Source organism: Natator depressus, chromosome 7 (genome assembly GCF_965152275.1).
Source record: "Natator depressus isolate rNatDep1 chromosome 7, rNatDep2.hap1, whole genome shotgun sequence".
In the NCBI taxonomy this organism is placed as follows: Eukaryota; Metazoa; Chordata; order Testudines; family Cheloniidae; genus Natator; species Natator depressus.
Genome location: NC_134240.1, coordinates 54,457,964 through 54,474,904, shown reverse-complemented (window position 1 = coordinate 54,474,904; position 16,941 = coordinate 54,457,964). Strand labels below are relative to the sequence as shown.

The following is a 16,941-nucleotide window of genomic DNA, read 5'->3' as shown; positions in this document are numbered from 1 at the left end:
CACCTCTAACTCTCCCACCTCTCCAAACCCCTCTAACCTTCCTGAGCCCCCCCACAACCCCAACCCTTCTAAACCCCCCTAACCCCCCCTCCTCTCAAACCGCCTCTAACCCCCCCACCTCTCAAACCCCCCCACCTCTCAAAACGCCTCTAACCCCCCACCTCTCAAACCCCCCCTCCTCTCAAAACGCCTCTAACCCCCCGACCTCTCAACCCCCCCTCCTCTCAAAACGCCTCTAACCCCCCGACCTCTCAACCCCCCCTCCTCTCAAAACGCCTCTAACCCCCCACCTCTCAAACCCCCCCTCCTCTCAAACCGCCTCTAACCCCCCCACCTCTCAACCCCCCCTCCTCTCAAACCGCCTCTAACCCCCCCACCTCTCAACCCCCCCTCCTCTCAAACCGCCTCTAACCCCCCCTCCTCTCAAACCCCCCCTCCTCTCAAACCGCCTCTAACCCCCCCTCCTCTCAAACCCCCCCCCTCTCAAAACGCCTCAAACCCCCCGACCTCTCAAACCCCCCTCCTCTCAAAACGCCTCAAACCCCCCCACCTCTCAAACCCCCCTCCTCTCAAACCGCCTCTAACCCCCCCTCCTCTCAAACCCCCCCTCCTCTCAAAACGCCTCAAACCCCCCGACCTCTCAAACCCCCCTCCTCTCAAAACGCCTCAAACCCCCCGACCTCTCAAACCCCCCTCCTCTCAAAACGCCTCTAACCCCCCGACCTCTCAAACCCCCCCTCCTCTCAAAACGCCTCTAACCCCCCGACCTCTCAACCCCCCCTCCTCTCAAAACGCCTCTAACCCCCCACCTCTCAAACCCCCCCTCCTCTCAAAACGCCTCTAACCCCCCCACCTCTCAACCCCCCCTCCTCTCAAAACGCCTCTAACCCCCCCACCTCTCAACCCCCCTCCTCTCAAACCGCCTCTAACCCCCCCTCCTCTCAAACCCCCCCTCCTCTCAAAACGCCTCAAACCCCCCGACCTCTCAAACCCCCCTCCTCTCAAAACGCCTCAAACCCCCCCACCTCTCAAACCCCCCTCCTCTCAAACAGCCTCTAACCCCCCCTCCTCTCAAACCGCCTCTAACCCCCCCTCCTCTCAAACCCCCCCTCCTCTCAAAACGCCTCAAACCCCCCGACCTCTCAAACCCCCCTCCTCTCAAAACGCCTCTAACCCCCCGACCTCTCAAACCCCCCCTCCTCTCAAAACGCCTCTAACCCCCCCTCCTCTCAAACCCCCCCTCCTCTCAAAACGCCTCTAACCCCCCCACCTCTCAAACCCCCCCTCCTCTCAAAACGCCTCTAACCCCCCCACCTCTCAAACCCCCCCTCCTCTCAAAACGCCTCTAACCCCCCCACCTCTCAAACCCCCCCTCCTCTCAAAACGCCTCTAACCCCCCCTCCTCTAACCCCCCCCTCTCAAAACGCCTCTAACCCCCCCACCTCTCAAACCCCCCCTCCTCTCAAAACGCCTCTAACCCCCCCTCCTCTCAACCCCTCCTCTCAAAACGCCTCTAACCCCCCCTCCTCTCAATCTCTCCTCTCAAACCGCCTCTAACCCCCCCTCCTCTCAAACCCCCCACCTCTCAAAACGCCTCTAACCCCCCCACCTCTCAAACCCCCCCACCTCTCAAAACACCTCTAACCCCCCACCTCTCAAAACGCCTCTAACCCCCGCACCTCTCAACCCCTCCTCTCAAAACGCCTCTAACCCCCCCTCCTCTCAACCCCACCTCTCAAAACGCCTCTAACCCCCCCACCTCTCAAACCCCCCCACCTCTCAAAACACCTCTAACCCCCCACCTCTCAAAACGCCTCTAACCCCCGCACCTCTCAACCCCTCCTCTCAAAACGCCTCTAACCCCCCCTCCTCTCAACCCCACCTCTCAAAACGCCTCTAACCCCCCCACCTCTCAAAACGCCTCTAACCCCCCCACCTCTCAAACCCACCTCTCAAAACGCCTCTAACCCCCCCACCTCTCAAACCCCTCAAACCCCCCCTCCTCTCAAAACGCCCCTCCTCTAACCCCCCCTCCTCTCAAACCCCCCCTCCTCTCAAAACGCCTCTAACCCCCCCACCTCTCAAACCCCCCCACCTCTCAAACCCCTCAAACCCCCCCTCCTCTCAACCCCCCCCAAAACGCCTCTAACCCCCCCACCTCTCAAACCCCCCAAGCGCCCCTCCTCTCAACCCCCCCTCAAAACGCCTCTAACCCCCCCTCCTCTCAAAACGCCTCTAACCCCCCCACCTCTCAAACCCTCCCACCTCTCAAACCCCTCTAACTCCCCCCTCCTCCTCCTCCCAACCCCCCCTCCTCTCAAAACGCCTCTAACCCCCCCACCTCTCAAACCCCCCCTCCTCTCAAAACGCCTCTAACCCCCCCACCTCTCAAACCCCCCCCTCAAACCCCTCTAACTGCCCCCTCCTCCTCTCAAACCCCCCCACCTCTCAAAACGCCTCTAACCCCCCTACCTCTCAAAACGCCTCTAACCCCCCCTCCTCTCAAACCCCCCCTCCTCTCAAAACGCCTCTAACCCCCCTCCTCTCAAACCCCCCCTCCTCTCAAAACGCCTCTAACCCCCCCACCTCTAACCCCCCCACCTCTCAAAACGCCTCTAACCCCCCCACCTCTCAAACCCCCCCTCCTCTCAAACCGCCTCTAACCCCCCTCCTCTCAAACCCCCCCTCCTCTCAAAACGCCTCTAACCCCCCCTCCTCTCAAACCGCCTCTAACCCCCCTCCTCTCAAACCCCCCCTCCTCTCAAAACGCCTCTAACCCCCCCTCCTCTCTAACCCCCCACCTCTCAAAACGCCTCTAACCCCCCCACCTCTCAAACCCCCCCTCCTCTCAAAACGCCTCTAACCCCCCACCTCTCAAACCCCTCTAACTCTCCCCTCCTCCTCCTCCTCTCAAACCCCTCTAACCCCCCACATTTGAGCCCCCCACCTTCCCTAACCCCCCGAGCCTCTGACTTCGCTCCAGCCCAGCTCCGCCCCGTCTAGTCTAGTAAATCCGAATCCGCCCCTCCGCTCTATTGACCCTACCCGGCCGCCGTCCTTTTAGCGCTTGCGCACTGTGGGCGGAGGGGAGCTGATGGCGGCAGTGGGGCTGCGCGGTGTCCGTTGGCTGCGGGCGGCGGCCTTGCTACGGGCGGCGGGGGGCCGGGCAGCCCCGCTGGGGGCCCGAGCAGGTCAGCGAGCGAGCGAGCGGCGTCCTGCGCCGCGGGTGACGGGGCAGCGCAGCCCCGGGGCAGGCCTGGGGGGCCGTGTCCTTGGGCGTCTGCGGCGCCGGGCTCAGTGGAGGGAGGGGGCCGGCTTGGGGCTCTGGGTGCCCCTGGGGGAGGGGGTTGGGCGCCCTTTAGTGGGGGCAGTCTCTTGTGCATCCCTGGATCCTTGTCTGTGATTCAGGAATTGCAGAATCAGGTGGGGAGGAGGAGGAGCTGCCCCCGCACACAGACCCTGGATTCTTGTGTCTGATGCCCCCAATGCAGGTGATTTGCCCCCTATCCTGGGGGTGATCCTGTGAAGCAGTCCCTCCTTTCACTGTCTGCCATGTATTGGGGTGCAACCATCATCGGCTGCTCCCAGCTGTGCTCTGCCCTGAACATAAGCACAGCCATACTGGGTCAGACCAAAGGTCCACCTAGCCCAGTATCCTGTTTTCCGACAGTGGCCAATACCAGGTGCCTCAGAGGGCATGAACAGAACAGGTAATCATCAAGTGATCCATCCCCTGTCGCCCATTCCCAGCTTCTGGCAAACAGGCTAGTGACACCATCCGTGCCAGTCCTGGCTAATAGCCATTGGTGGACCTATCGTCCATGAACTTACCCTGTTACGATGAGACTCCCAAAGAGCTCTGACTTGTGTTTTCTGCCTTCAGCTTCGGGCTTGCCCAAGCACTTGATGCCTGGACCTTACCCCAAGACCCCAGAGGAAAGGGCAGCTGCTGCTAAGAAATACAATATGAGGGTGGAGGACTATGAGCCACATCCGGATGATGGCATGGGGTGAGCTACATAAGGCACTGAGATTATTAGACCCTTGAAGAAAGGCAGAAGCAGGTATCAGCTGGTACCCGGCTGCAGGGAGGATCTATTTAACTGAAAAAAACTGAGGGGTCCTTGTGGCACCTTAGAGACTAACAAATTTATTTGGGCATAAGCTTTCGTGGGCTAGAACCCACTTCATCAGATATATGAAGTAAAAGATACAGGAGCAGTTATAAATACATGAAAGGATGTGGGTTGCTTTACCAAGTGTTAGGTCAGTCTAATGAGATCATAGAATATCAGGGTTGGAAGGGACCTCAGGCGGTCATCTAGTTCTAGTCCAACCCCCTGCTCAAAGCAAGACCAAGCCCCAACTAAATCATCCCAGCCAGGGCTTTTTCAAGCCTGACCTTAAAAACTTCAGAGGAAGGAGATTCCACCACCTCCCTAGGTACCAGTGCTTCACCACCAGTGCTTCACCACCCTCCTAGTGAAAAAGTTTTTCCTAATATCCATGTCCTAAACCTTCCCCACTGCAACTTGAGACCATTACTCCTCATTCTGTCATTTGCTACCACTGAGAACAGTCTAGATCCATCCTCTTTGGAACCCCCATTCAGGTAGTTGAAAGCAGCTATCAAATCCCCCCTCGTTCTTCTCTTCCGCAGACTAAACAATCCCAGTTCCCTCAGCCTCTCCTCATAAATCATGTGTTCTAGTCCCTTAATCATTTTTGTTGCCCTCCGCTGGACATTTTCCAATTTTTTCACATCCTTCTTGTAGTGTGGGGGCCAAAACTGGACGCAATACTCCAGATGAGGCCTCACCAATGTCGAATAGAGGGGAATGATCACGTCCCTAGATCTGCTGGCAATGCCCCTACTTATACAGCCCAAAATGCCATTGGCCCTCTTGGCAACAGCGGCACACTGTTGACTCGTATCCAGCTTCTCGTCCACTGTAACTCCTAGGTCCTTTTCTGCAGAACTGCTGCCTAGCCATTCGGTCCCTAATCTGTAGCGGTGCATGGGATTCTTCCATCCTAAGTGCAGGATTCTGCACTTGTCCTTGTTGAACCTCATCAGATTTCTTTTGGCCCAATCCTCTAATTTGTCTCGGGCCCTCTGTATCCTATCCCTACCTTCCAGCATATCTACCTCGCCTCCCAGTTTAGTGTCATCTGCAAACTTGCTGAGGGTGCAATCCACACCATCCTCCAGATCATTAATGAAGATATTGAACAAAACCGGCCCCAGGACTGACCCTTGGGGCGCTCCGCTTGATACCGGCTGCCAATTAGACAAAGAGCCATTGATCACTACCCGCTGAGCCTGCGATAAATCAATTAACAGCAGGATACCAAGTGAGGAGAAATAACTTTTTGAAGTGGTAAGAGAGTGGCCTATTACAGACAGTTGACAAGAAGGTGTGAGTAACAGTAGGGAGAAATTAGTATTGGGGAAATTAAGTTTCGGTTTTGTAATGACCCAACCACTCCCAGTCTTTATTCAGGCCTAATCTGATGGTATCTAGTTTGCAAATTAATTCCAGTTCTGCAGCTTCATGTTGGAGTCTGTTTTTGAAGTTTTATCTCATTAGACTGACCTAACACTTGGTAAAGCAACCCACATCCTTTCATGTATTTATACCTGCTCCTGTATCTTTTACTTCATACATCTGATGAAGTGGGTTCTAGCCCATGAAAGCTTATGCCCAAATAAATTTGTTAGTTTCTAAGGTGTCACAAGGACTCCTCGTTTTCTTTTTTGATTGTTTTTGTTTTGCTGATTCAGGCTAACACGACTACCTCTGAAACTTACAACTGAAGTGCTTGAGGTACGCTGTTGCAATATTAAAACACTTCATGTACCCCTCACCACTGCAGAAAGGCAGTGTTCTCTAAAAGGCTAAATAAAAACAAGTCACTGGAGCTGAGTGTGCAACACATTATGGAGGGCGGAGAAATAATGTTGGGCTGGAGGATGGTTGTATAGGCACTGGACTGGGACGCAGAAGGCCTGGGTTCAATTCCAGGCTTTGCCACAGACTTTATGACCTTGAGCAAGACAGACTGTATGACCTTGAGCAAGTCATTTTCTATGCCTTAGTTCCCTGTGAAATGGGGATGATATGTCCCTTCTTCAGAGGGGTCTTCTGTGGCTAAATTAACATTTGTGAGGTGCTCAGTTACTATGACAATGGGGACACAAATATCTGGAATATGGTGTTAATGGTGATCTAACTGCAAAATGCCTTTCAAGTTAAATGCTTTAAATGTGGGGAGGGATGGCTTGAGATAGTCACAAGGAGAGAAGAGGAGAAGCTGAGCATATTCCAGTAGCACTTGCAATTTGCCCGTATAAAGACAAAATAAATAAATCAGGGGAAGAGGATACACCATATAAGCAAAGTCATCAGTATGAAGGCAAGCAGTGCCATGTTAGTTAACGTGTTTTTAAAAGGTGTTTACTGTAGGTTCAAGAGCTACTATAGCTAATAATTTTCTTGCTCTGTTATTCCATTTTAATAGATTTTCCTAATGATCTGTACCATACAATGGATATAAATAATTCCTGTTTTATTTGTATGTTTCCAATAGGTATGGTGATTATCCCAAACTTCCTGACCGATCTCATCATGAGAGAGACCCCTGGTATCAGTGGGACTACCCCGGTCTGAGACAAAACTGGGGAGAGCCGGTAGGGATGGTGGATCTTTTTGTTTCTACTGAGCATTAATGTTCAACTAAAATAATATTTATGTAATACTTTACCATCTCACACCGATGTTTGGAAAGGAAATCTTAGGCCAAGAAAGTCAGGGTAAATCCCTATTCTGCCCCCTCTCCCATCCACCCCAAAAAAGGCCAAAGGATTTTCAGTGTCCATACAGATGAGACAGGGCCTCTGTATCTTAGTATCTTCCACAGTAAGTTGAAAGGTTGAGTCAATCATACTGGGATTTGAACGTGTATCGAAGAGTCTTAAATGCTTCAGATCCAATGTCTGCATCACTAAACCATCCTTTCTGCTAGATCACAGAAGTTCACGCCCTTTCAGCCCAGTGGGTCCTGCCACTGCTGTCACTGGTTCTGGGGTTGCTTTTCAATGGAATGGCTGCTGGGTGGCCTTTTCCCTAGAAACTGCTTGAAACTTCCTTTCTGACACTAGAAAAGTAGACTTAAGAGCCAACTCCCAATGACTAGTAACTTTTGCTGGTAAGAGAATGTGGGGTTTCTGTAGGTGGTTGAAACTGAACCATAATTACAGGTTTCAGAGTAACAGCCGTGTTAGTCAATTATTTCACTTGGTGGATGACATGAGCTGTCCCTAAGCAACAGAACTAGAGGGAAAACAAGCTTTTGTGTGTGTACTGGGGATTCCAAAGTGCCCGGTTAAGAAATTGATTATAGCGGAGGGATAACTAAAAGGAACTCAAGGCAATGTTTTTACCCTGTAGTAATGCTGCGACTTGAATTTACGTTGAGTAGTTATCTAATCTCTCTCAGTACATTCTCTCATGTAGCGAGGATCATAGGTGCAGTATAGAAAGGCTTGGGAATCGTCAGCTTGGCTATTGTGCTTTTAAAAGCAATGGTGCATGAGAAGTGTTGCAGTGATTCAAGATACCTATGTGCTTTGGCTCTCTCTAATGCTGAGAAGGCTCTGTATTGATATTTGCTGTCCCTGGGGTGATTGTTGTGGTAATTTCCCGTTGCACATACTGTCTCTTGGTCACAGTGGAGCACAAGTTCTTTCAGTGAGAAGTGTTGGAAATAGTAAAAACTGCCCTCTTTGCTTGTAAGAGATGGTTTCGTTTGTAATGGTGAGAATATGGCTCCCCTGGTGTTAGATCAAACAGCTGTGCAGTCAGGCCCACCATCAGCCACCATCTGAAGTAATGAACTGGGAAAGTGAAGACAGTATGTGATCAGAAACATTGAGTTGTCTGCATTCTGGTTATGTGTTCTGCTTAGCCGCTCATGTTTAAGATGCTTGACTTTTAGCTTCTAGGCTGAAAGCCCCTTGTGAATGAGAAGCTTAAATGTGCATCTGTTCAAGCAATTGTATTCAACCTGTGGAGGTCATAGGATAACTCCCATCCCATCTTTAATCTGTTAGAGTTAAGTAATGGTGCCTGGTGCATTATAGACAAGTATGTAGATAAGGAACCTGTTCCAAAGTAGCAGGAAATCACTTGTGATTTTTTTGCTGTTCTAACTCCACTCAGCAATATACATCTGTGGGGTCCTTGGATGTCAGGAACTCCTCACAAACCATTGTACTAATTCCTGCTGTGCCTTTTTGTGAAGCACCATGAGAACAAAAGAGGTTCGGAGACACAGTTGAAGTGGTTGTGGGTGAATAAATGTGGGTTCATGGTATTTTTTGAAAAATAAACAAAAATTGAAGTAATATCGTTTAATTGTTTGAGCAGAAAGCTGGAACTCAGGGTTCCTGAGTTCTGTCCTTGACCACCAGCAACTCACCATGACCTTGGACAAGTCACTTAGTTTCTCTGTGATTGTATCCCCATCTGTAAAATGAGGGTAAAATTTTCCTTCTGGTACTGTTGTGATGTCTAATGTCTGCAAATTGCATTAAGCTTCTCGGATGAAGAGCCAGAGAATTGTAGAGTGCTATTGGAATAATGTAACCGAGCCTCTCCCTTTATTGTTTAGATGCACTGGCACTTTGACATGTTTCTCCGGACCCGTGTTGACACGTCCCCCACTGTGGTACCCTGGCACACCATGCGCAATCAGTTCTTCTTCTTTATTGGCTTCATGCTGTTTATGTTCTGGCTTGGAGAAATGTACCCATCCTACATGCCTGTGGTGAGTAATGAGGTGGGGCAGCGGGAATAGGTCTCCTAAGAACTGTTGCTGCATGCCACTGCCAGATGCCCAGAGCAGTGTCCTCTTGAGGTTGAATAACTTGGGATACGAAAGCCCCGCTGCGCCAGCGGTGTGGCTTTGGACAAGTCACTTAGGCCCAAGTCCTCAGAGGTACTTAGGCATGTAATTCCTGTAGAAATCAATAGGAATTAGATGCTAAAATACCTTTCAGGCTGTTGGCCGTAGTGTCTCAGGGCCCCACTGTCTCCATCTGTAATAGTGGTAGAACGTTTTGCTTCAGAGTGGTGCTGTGAGTGTTGCATGGTGCATCAAAGAGGCAAAACACTCTGTGAGTGTGAAGTATTTGCCCACAGGTTTTCTAAGTTGCCTGTTTGAATGTGTTGAGCTTGCTGCTTCACAGTTATGTTCCTCTGCAGGGACCGAAGCAATATCCCTACAATAACCTGTACCTGGAGCGAGGGGGCGATCCCAGCAAAGAGCCCCCAGAGGTGAAGAACTATGAAATCTGAAAGATGCATGGAAATGTAGCTCTTCTCCTGGGACATTTACTCTGGGGGTCCTCCAGAATGTTCACTGCAGGATGCACTAAACACTTGTTCTCTAAGACATTTACTCTTAATGAAATATATTGTGAAAACTCTTGTGGTGGATTTCTTTTCTTTGAAGAGGCTATAAAGTGGGCAGTGACGTTACAGTGACTCCACCATTGTCTCTGAGCGTGGGTCGAATTCCCTTGTGTATAGGATGGTGCTTCAAGAAGAAGGCCAGGGGTGTTGATCCTTATGAATCTGTGTGTAAGATGGACACTGGAATTCTTTAGATAAGTCTGATTCCAGTGCCAGCTACCAAGGTTGTCCTTGCAGCTGTTGGAAGGAGAAGAAAGTAAAACAGAATTCTATTATATGTTCAAAGATGGACACAACTCCTTTGGGTTATTCAAGTCTTCCATGATGCCATCTATACTATGAATAATTCTACTTCCTCATTGGGTTGGCTCTTCTCTCTCAGCCCTCCGCAGGCAGCAGCCGCAATCAAAGTTTAAGAGTTGCCTTATGTACTGGTGGATTAGGACCACAGAAGAACCTAGCCTTTGAAGTGATACATCTCACTTTAGATAAACCTTCCATCCCTCACACAGGACAAAATCTCCCTCTAATCTTATACCCATTTTTGAGCAGTAGTGCTGCTTACCACAGTCTGCCACGTTAGTGTAGGAGTAATCTATTGCTGTGTCTTATTGACCTTGGCTGTTGAGGGCATGGTTGGTCTTCTGAACTCAACAGTTATTCCCCAATGTTTTAGAGAGTTTAAGGAGTGTATGTAGTAGCATACTTCATCCGATGAAGTGAGCTGTAGCTCACGAAAGCTTATGCTCAGATAAATTGTTAGTCTCTAAGGTACCACAAGTACTCCCTTTTGCGAATACAGACTAACACGGCTGCTACTCTGAAAGTAGCAGTATGTTACTTTCCTTAAATAATTTCAGTGTGTTGCCTTTTGCCTAGAAGTAAACAAAAGCATTTTCTAAAGTTCTTAGACCTCAAAGCTGCGGTAAGTGTTCAGCAGGTGTTTGAAACTATAGTAAAGAACAGAATTATCAGACACATAGATGAACACAATATATGGGGGAAGAGTCAACATAGCATTTGTAAAGGGAAATCATGCCTCACCAATCTATTAGAATTCTTTAACGATGTCAACAAGCATGTAGACAAGGGTGATCTAGTTTATATAGTATACTTGGACTTTCAGAAAGCTTTTGACAAGGTCCCACACCAAAGGCTCTCAAGCAAACTAAGCAGTCATGGGATAAGAGGGAAGGTCCTGTCCTGGATCAGTACCTGGTTAAAAAATAGGGAATAAATGGTCAGTTTTCACAGTGGAGAGAGGTAAATAGAGGAGTCCTCCCAAGGATCTGTACTGGGACCTGTGCTGATCAACGTATTCATAGATGATCTGGAAAAGGGGTGAAACAATGAGGTGGCAAAGTTTGTAGACAATACAAAATTAACCAAAATAGTTAAGTCCAAAGCAGACTGCAAAGACGGGGATCTCCCTAAATTGGGTGCTTAGGCAACGAAATGGCAGATGAAATTGAATGTTGATAAATGCAAAGTAATGCACACTGAAAAACACAATCCCAACTATACACACAAAATAATGGAGTCTAAATTAGCTCTTACCACTCAAGAAAGAGATCTTGGAGTCATTGTGAGTAGGTTTCTGAAAACATCTATTCAAGGTGCAGTGGCAGTCAAAAAAGCTAACAAAGTTAGGATCCATTAGGAAAGGGATAGATAAGACAGAAAATATAGCTCTATTATATAAATTCATGGTATATTTACACCTTCAATACTGCATACAGTTCTGGTCGCCCCATCGCAAGAAAGATATATTGGAATTAGAAAACATACAGAGAAGGACAACAATGATTAGGGGTATGGAAGAGCTTCCATATGAAGAGAGATTAAAAAGACTGGGACTGTTCATCTTAGAAAAGATGACAGAGGCATATGATAGAGGTCTGAAATGATGACTGGTGGGGAGAAAGTGAATAAGGAAGTGTTTTTGCCCCTTTGCAAAGCACAAGAACCAGGACTTACCCAATTAAATGAATAGGCAGCAGGCTTAAAACAAATATAAGGAAGTACTTCTTCATCTAACATACAATCAACCTGTGGAACTTGTTGCCAGGGGATGTTATGAAGGCCAAAAGTATATCTAGGTTCAAAAAAGAAGTAGATACGTTCATAGAGGATAGGTCAGTCAATGGCTATTAGCCAAGATGATCAGGGACACATCCTCATGTTAGTATCTCACGGGAAGTGTCACATACAGTGGAGGTCTTTGAGGAAGCACATAGAGGGATAGTTTGGGGTCCAAGGAACAGCTGAAAGATACAGGCATAGCCAATATTGGGCTAAAGCTCAATAAAGTAATTGAATGCTCCAGTGTTGTGTGGAATACAAGAAGGGAGCAGGAGGTTAATATGGGGTGGGGTAGAGTGTAGTGGATAAATGTCCCAGTGTGGGAGGGGGATAGTGGAGATGTGGTTAAAGCCAGAGTGTGAGATACTACAACAACGGGAAAGGGGGAGTGCCCCAGTGGGGTGGAGGGGTTGATACCTGGGGGCAAGTAGTGGGGGTTCATGCCTCAGTGGAGGGAGACAGTGGGGGGGGGTGATGCCCCAGTGGAGCAGAGTCCTGTTGGGTAGATACCTAGGGGGGTTGATGCCCCAGTGGAGGGTTGATGCCTCAGTGGAGGGAGGCAGTGCGGGAGTTGATGCCCCAGTAGAGGGAGGCCCTTGGTAGGGTTGCCAGGCATCCGGTTTTTGTCCGGATGCTCGGTCAAAAAGGGACCCTGGTGGCTCCGGTCAGCACCGCTAACCAGGCTGTTAAAAGTCCGGGAGGCGACGCAGTGGGGGCCTGGGGCCAAGGCAGGCTCCCTGCCTGCCTGCCCTAGCTCAGCGCAGCTCTGGGAAGCAGGTGCCAGGTCCTTGTGGCCCCTAGGCGCATGCACAGCCAGGGAGGCTCTGTGCACTGCCCCCGCCCTGAGGGCCGGCTCTGCAGCTCCCATTGGCTGGGAACCACGAGTAATCGGAGCTGTGGGGGTGGCGCCTGCCTCACCCACACTCCCTCTCGGAGCCCGCCTCAACACTCCAACCCTCTACCCCAGCCTGGAGTCCCCTCCCGCACCCAAACTCCCTCCCAGATCGTGCACCCAAACTCCCCCAACGCCCTCACCCCAGCCTAGAGCCCCCTCCTGCACCCCAAACCCCTCATCCTTGGCCCCACCCCAGAGCCTGCACCCCCAGCTGGAGTCCTCACGCTCCCCAAACTCCAGCCTGGTGAAAGTGAGTGAGGGTGGGAGAGACTGAGGGAGGGGGAAGGGAGCGAACGGGGACGGGGCCTCGGGGAAGGGGCGGGGCGGGGATGTTCCCCTTTTGGGCAATGAGTTGGAAAGCCTAGGCCCTGGGGGTTGACGCCGCAGGGCATGTGGGGGCAGAGACGGGGGGAGGGGTTTGATGCCCCAGTTGGGGGCGGGGTTAGTGTGTGTGTCTGAGGGGAGGAGTCAGATTATACACTGATCGGCAGGAGACGCTTCGCGGGCGGAGCTCTTTGGGCTGTTGGCGGCCACCATAGAGCAGGGAGTCCCGGCCGCCCTGGGTCAGGAGTCGCGATAGGGAAGGTACCGGAGCCGGTAAGGGCCGCTCCGCAGGCCCATGCCCCCACCCCCCAGCTCTGACCCCGGCGCGGGCCCTTCCCACCCAGGCACGGCCTCAGCACGCCCCCGCCGGCCGATGCCCCCACGCAGGCGCGGGCCCAGCTCTGGCGCGGCCACTGACAGGGAGCCCCTCCCGCCCCCGCGCCCCCCAGTCCCGAACCTTCGCGCGCCCCCGCGCCGCCCCGGCCGGTTCTGAGAACCGGGTCCCCGCCCGGAGGGCCCGCGCCGCGCCAGGCAGCCACGAGGCCGCCCCACGGACGGGCTGGAGATCGGTGGCGTGGGCGCTCTGGGATCTGGGCCCCTACTTGCGGGCTGGTTTCACGCGTGGGTCGTCGCACAGCTCTCTGCTAGTGGCCACATCCGCAGCCCTCTGAGCCCCTCTGGCTTGGGAGTGTCAGTAGTCCTCTGTAGTACAGTAGCACCCAGGGGCCCAGCCGCGCTCGGCGCTGTACGGACACATAGTGAGAGACAGTCCCTGCTCCCAGGAGCTTAGAGTCGTCAGGCGACACCGGTAAAGGGTGGAGGAATAGGAGTGTGTTTTTAACTTGGTGAGGTTGTGTAAGGGTACGCGGGAAGCGAGTGGCAGAGCTGGGATTGTGATCCCAGGTCTCCTGTGTCCCAGTCCAGTAATCACTAAGTTGTCCATTGTGTGTACCGCAGTGCAATGTAGGGCTGAGTATTAGCCCTGTATTCTTGAAGGAAGGTAGGAAGTCCTTTTGTAGGTTGCCGTGTGTTATGCTGAGTCCTACCTTCCAAAAAAACCCCTCCTTGCACGCTGCAGTGGCTTTGCAACTGGCGTTAGAGCCGTCCCAGTGTGTCTCCTTTGGGTTCCTACTGCCTGATGTTTACTTTTATTTATTAAAATAGGCTCAATCTAGGACAGTGAGAATTAGGGGAGAGAGAAGGGAATCCAAACAGAGGAGCAGGTAGTATAGTGAGGGCTTCTGATTTTAGGTTTTAATTGATAAATGCCAATAAAACACACCCTCGATTTAAAAAAAAAAAAAAAAAATCTGCGTTTATCCAATCAGCACTGGAAATGATTACTCAATTCATGCTGACTTCACCCCTTTCCCAGTGCAGTTTGTTTATACAGGCGATGCTCCCTGGTTTGTAGCTAAGCACTTGTCTACACAGAGCTGTAATGTGGACTGCAAAGGTGTGATTTCTGAAGTGCAATAACGGCACATTAACAGGTCTGTGTAGACCCTACTGGTGCACACGAAAGGTTCCCTAGTGTGCTGTGCAGTGCAGTTTGAAACAGTACTATGTGTATGTACAAAGAGAGCCCCAGAAAACCCTGATTTTTAGACATCTACCTGGAAGTCAAAAATTGCTAAAAATAAATTCTGAAAAATGAAATTAATAAGCCCAGAAAAACAGAAGCCCTAAGGGTAACCTAGTGTGTGTGGCACTGAACTAGCACTCAGGAGACCTGGGCTTAATTCCCAGTTCTGTTATTGGCTTCCCTTTCTGTGCCTTATTTTCCCTTCTGTAACATTGAGCTAAGGGTACTGACCTCTGTAGTAAAGCGCTTTGAGATCTAAAGACAAAAAGTACAATGTAAGAGCTAGGTATTGTTAATTCTAGGAGGAAGTTTTGAGATTTGGGTTGAGTAGGGAGGTCTGTAGGAAGGGATTTCAGGTTGACAGTGCTGGGATTGTAAAAGAGGGAGTTGATCTTATTAAAGGGGGATTGGGAATGCTGTTATCAGGCCAGTTGTGGGGTTCTGGCTGCTGTTACTACAGTATCAGTTGTACCTATTTATAATGCCTCCATCACTACAGTAGCTGGGTACCTGTGTTTCCTGTGTAGATGGCATATTGCTGCCTCCTTTAGCAGTGTCTGTATGATCCATCAAGAAGATGAGAGAGATTGTTTTAATTTTGACAGCTGGGTATCTCAATACAGTACCTTCTCTTCCCTCATGTCCCTGGTGGACGGGGCTTGTCTGACCTGCTAGGCCTAGCTTCCCCCATTCCTAGAGTACTTCCATCAGGACACTTTGCAACAGATCGTGGCTAAGAGAGGCTTCCGGGAGTGCTGAGTGTCAATAGCAGCTGAGACTTGTTGCTATCTGGGATTTGTCAACTGCTCCCCTCCTGCAGATAGTGTAGGAATTGGTATGACTAATGAAAGAGATCTTGAGAGAAGCCTGAACTTTCTCAATGACCTGAGATGTTCCTTCTAGAACTAGATAGAACGCCAGATGGTGCACTCTCCCTGTGAATCCTGCTGATTTAATAATTTCACAGCTGTCTGGCTCTTCCTACAGCAGCCAGAAGAGGTAGCTAGAAGACTGTTTCCTTACTTTGAGGGTCATTAATCCTGTCCTGGACACACAGAGATAAAGTGTGCAGAAACATCATGGAATTCTGAAGGCTCTTGGTTACTGACTATCCTTGATCTTGTCTATCAGTGTAGGGCTCAGAGCTGCGGTTTTGCCTTCAAGCCTAAACAGCAGATTGGTGTCCCGAAAACCCCTCCTATTGCGGAGTGAGACACTGTTGTCCCCAAAAGGCCCCCAGTGCCAATTCATTTGACCTGAATTGATTTCTCAGCCAAAGTAAATGGAAGGTGCCTGGAAGGCCTGTGAGATTGTAACCTCTTGGCTGGATCACTCTAATCCAGTTTATTTCGGCCTTCCTTTGTTCTGCTGACATAAAATTTGGTAGCATAACTACTCCATTGGCTTGAGAACCAGGGATGCCCATGCTCTGGATTGGCAGCCTCTTCAACAGCATGGTCCAGGGTCTCTCTCTTAGTATTGTTAATATCTGGCTAGTCCAAGTGACGCACTCTCCATTATTATTACTTATGTTACTGTAGCATCTAGGAGTCCAGGTGTGGACTTCATTTTGCTCTCTATATAAATACAGACCCGTCCTTTCCCCAAGGAGTTGATATCTAAGTATAACACAAGAGCTAACAGGTGCATTCAGACAGATGGGGGAGTACAAGTAAACAGTGAGAACACTGACCAGCATCTTGGGTCAAGTGTTTTGTAGGCATCATGGCAAAGGAGCGTTCAGAGGAGGGATTTGAAGGTGGATTACGCATTGGTTTTGTGGATGTTTATGCAGTGAACCTCCCAAGCATGTGGGCACTGGGGGAGAAAGAATGAAGGTGTTTGAAAATGTAACAAATGGGTAGTGGGTACTGGCATCAGGGACCGATCGAAGGTGAGCACCGACAACTCAGTAGCTAATGAGAGCTGATAGGCAGAGTAGGGATTGACGGTGAAGGGCCTTGAAAGTGAATGTCAGCAGCTTATGTTTGCTGCCCTGCAGAAGGGGGAGCCACTGGAGGATTCAGGAATGACATAGGTTAATGATCTTTGCAGCTGCATTGCCAATATAGAGTCAGGCTAACCAATGCACTCTTTGATGTGCTGTGTCCTGCTGGGGTAGCTGAGATCAGCAGGGTTGAGACTACCAACTGTCCTAGGTATTGGGTGTGGTCTCTAGGGGACTGGATGCAAGACCTTCCCTTGACATACTTGTGGGTACATGTGATGTCCTCCCTGGCCAGGCTCAAGACTGTAGATTCTTTTATAGTGTATTTGTGCTTCATTGCTCTAATTTAGATTGTAAGCCCCTCCTAGCAAGGCTTTCTTTGTTTTTGCGTGTTAAATGCCAGGCAACAGCAATCAACACAGGGCAAGGAAGACCTTGAAAATGTTATTCATATGCCACTCACCCCAGCTGCTTCCCTGGTGGTGGCCCGTGGTTCCTTTCTTCTCTCTCCTGATGATTGCTATTCCCTTTCCCGTCTTCCAGTGATCTAGTTTGGAGGGAAGAGGCCTCCTGGCTGCTTTGGGGTGGTGTTGCTTGGTAGAGGGGCTCCTTTACTAGGCAGGAGACAGGG

At 50.3% G+C, this 16,941-nt stretch overlaps 2 protein-coding genes across 3 annotated transcripts in view; both read left to right on the top strand.

Annotated features, from left to right (window-relative positions):
* Positions 1 to 3,051: 3,051 nt before the first annotated feature.
* Positions 3,052 to 9,476, top strand: NDUFB8 (NADH:ubiquinone oxidoreductase subunit B8). The gene is made up of 5 exons (XM_074959890.1): positions 3,052 to 3,191; positions 3,884 to 4,010; positions 6,592 to 6,691; positions 8,674 to 8,829; positions 9,267 to 9,476. Exons 1-5 carry the CDS (start codon positions 3,095 to 3,097, stop codon positions 9,357 to 9,359), a joined length of 573 nt encoding a protein of 190 aa, XP_074815991.1. The 5' UTR covers positions 3,052 to 3,094; the 3' UTR covers positions 9,360 to 9,476.
* Positions 9,477 to 12,930: 3,454 nt separating this feature from the next.
* The window catches only part of SEC31B (SEC31 homolog B, COPII coat complex component), a 40,005-nt gene continuing 35,994 nt past the window's right edge, over positions 12,931 to 16,941 (top strand). Inside the window, exon 1 of one of the 2 annotated variants that reach the window (XM_074958508.1) lies at positions 12,931 to 13,050. The gene's annotated coding sequence lies outside the window, so the exon portion shown is untranslated. The remainder of the gene's footprint in view (positions 13,051 to 16,941) is intronic. The other variant, XM_074958509.1, reaches the window with a different exon arrangement.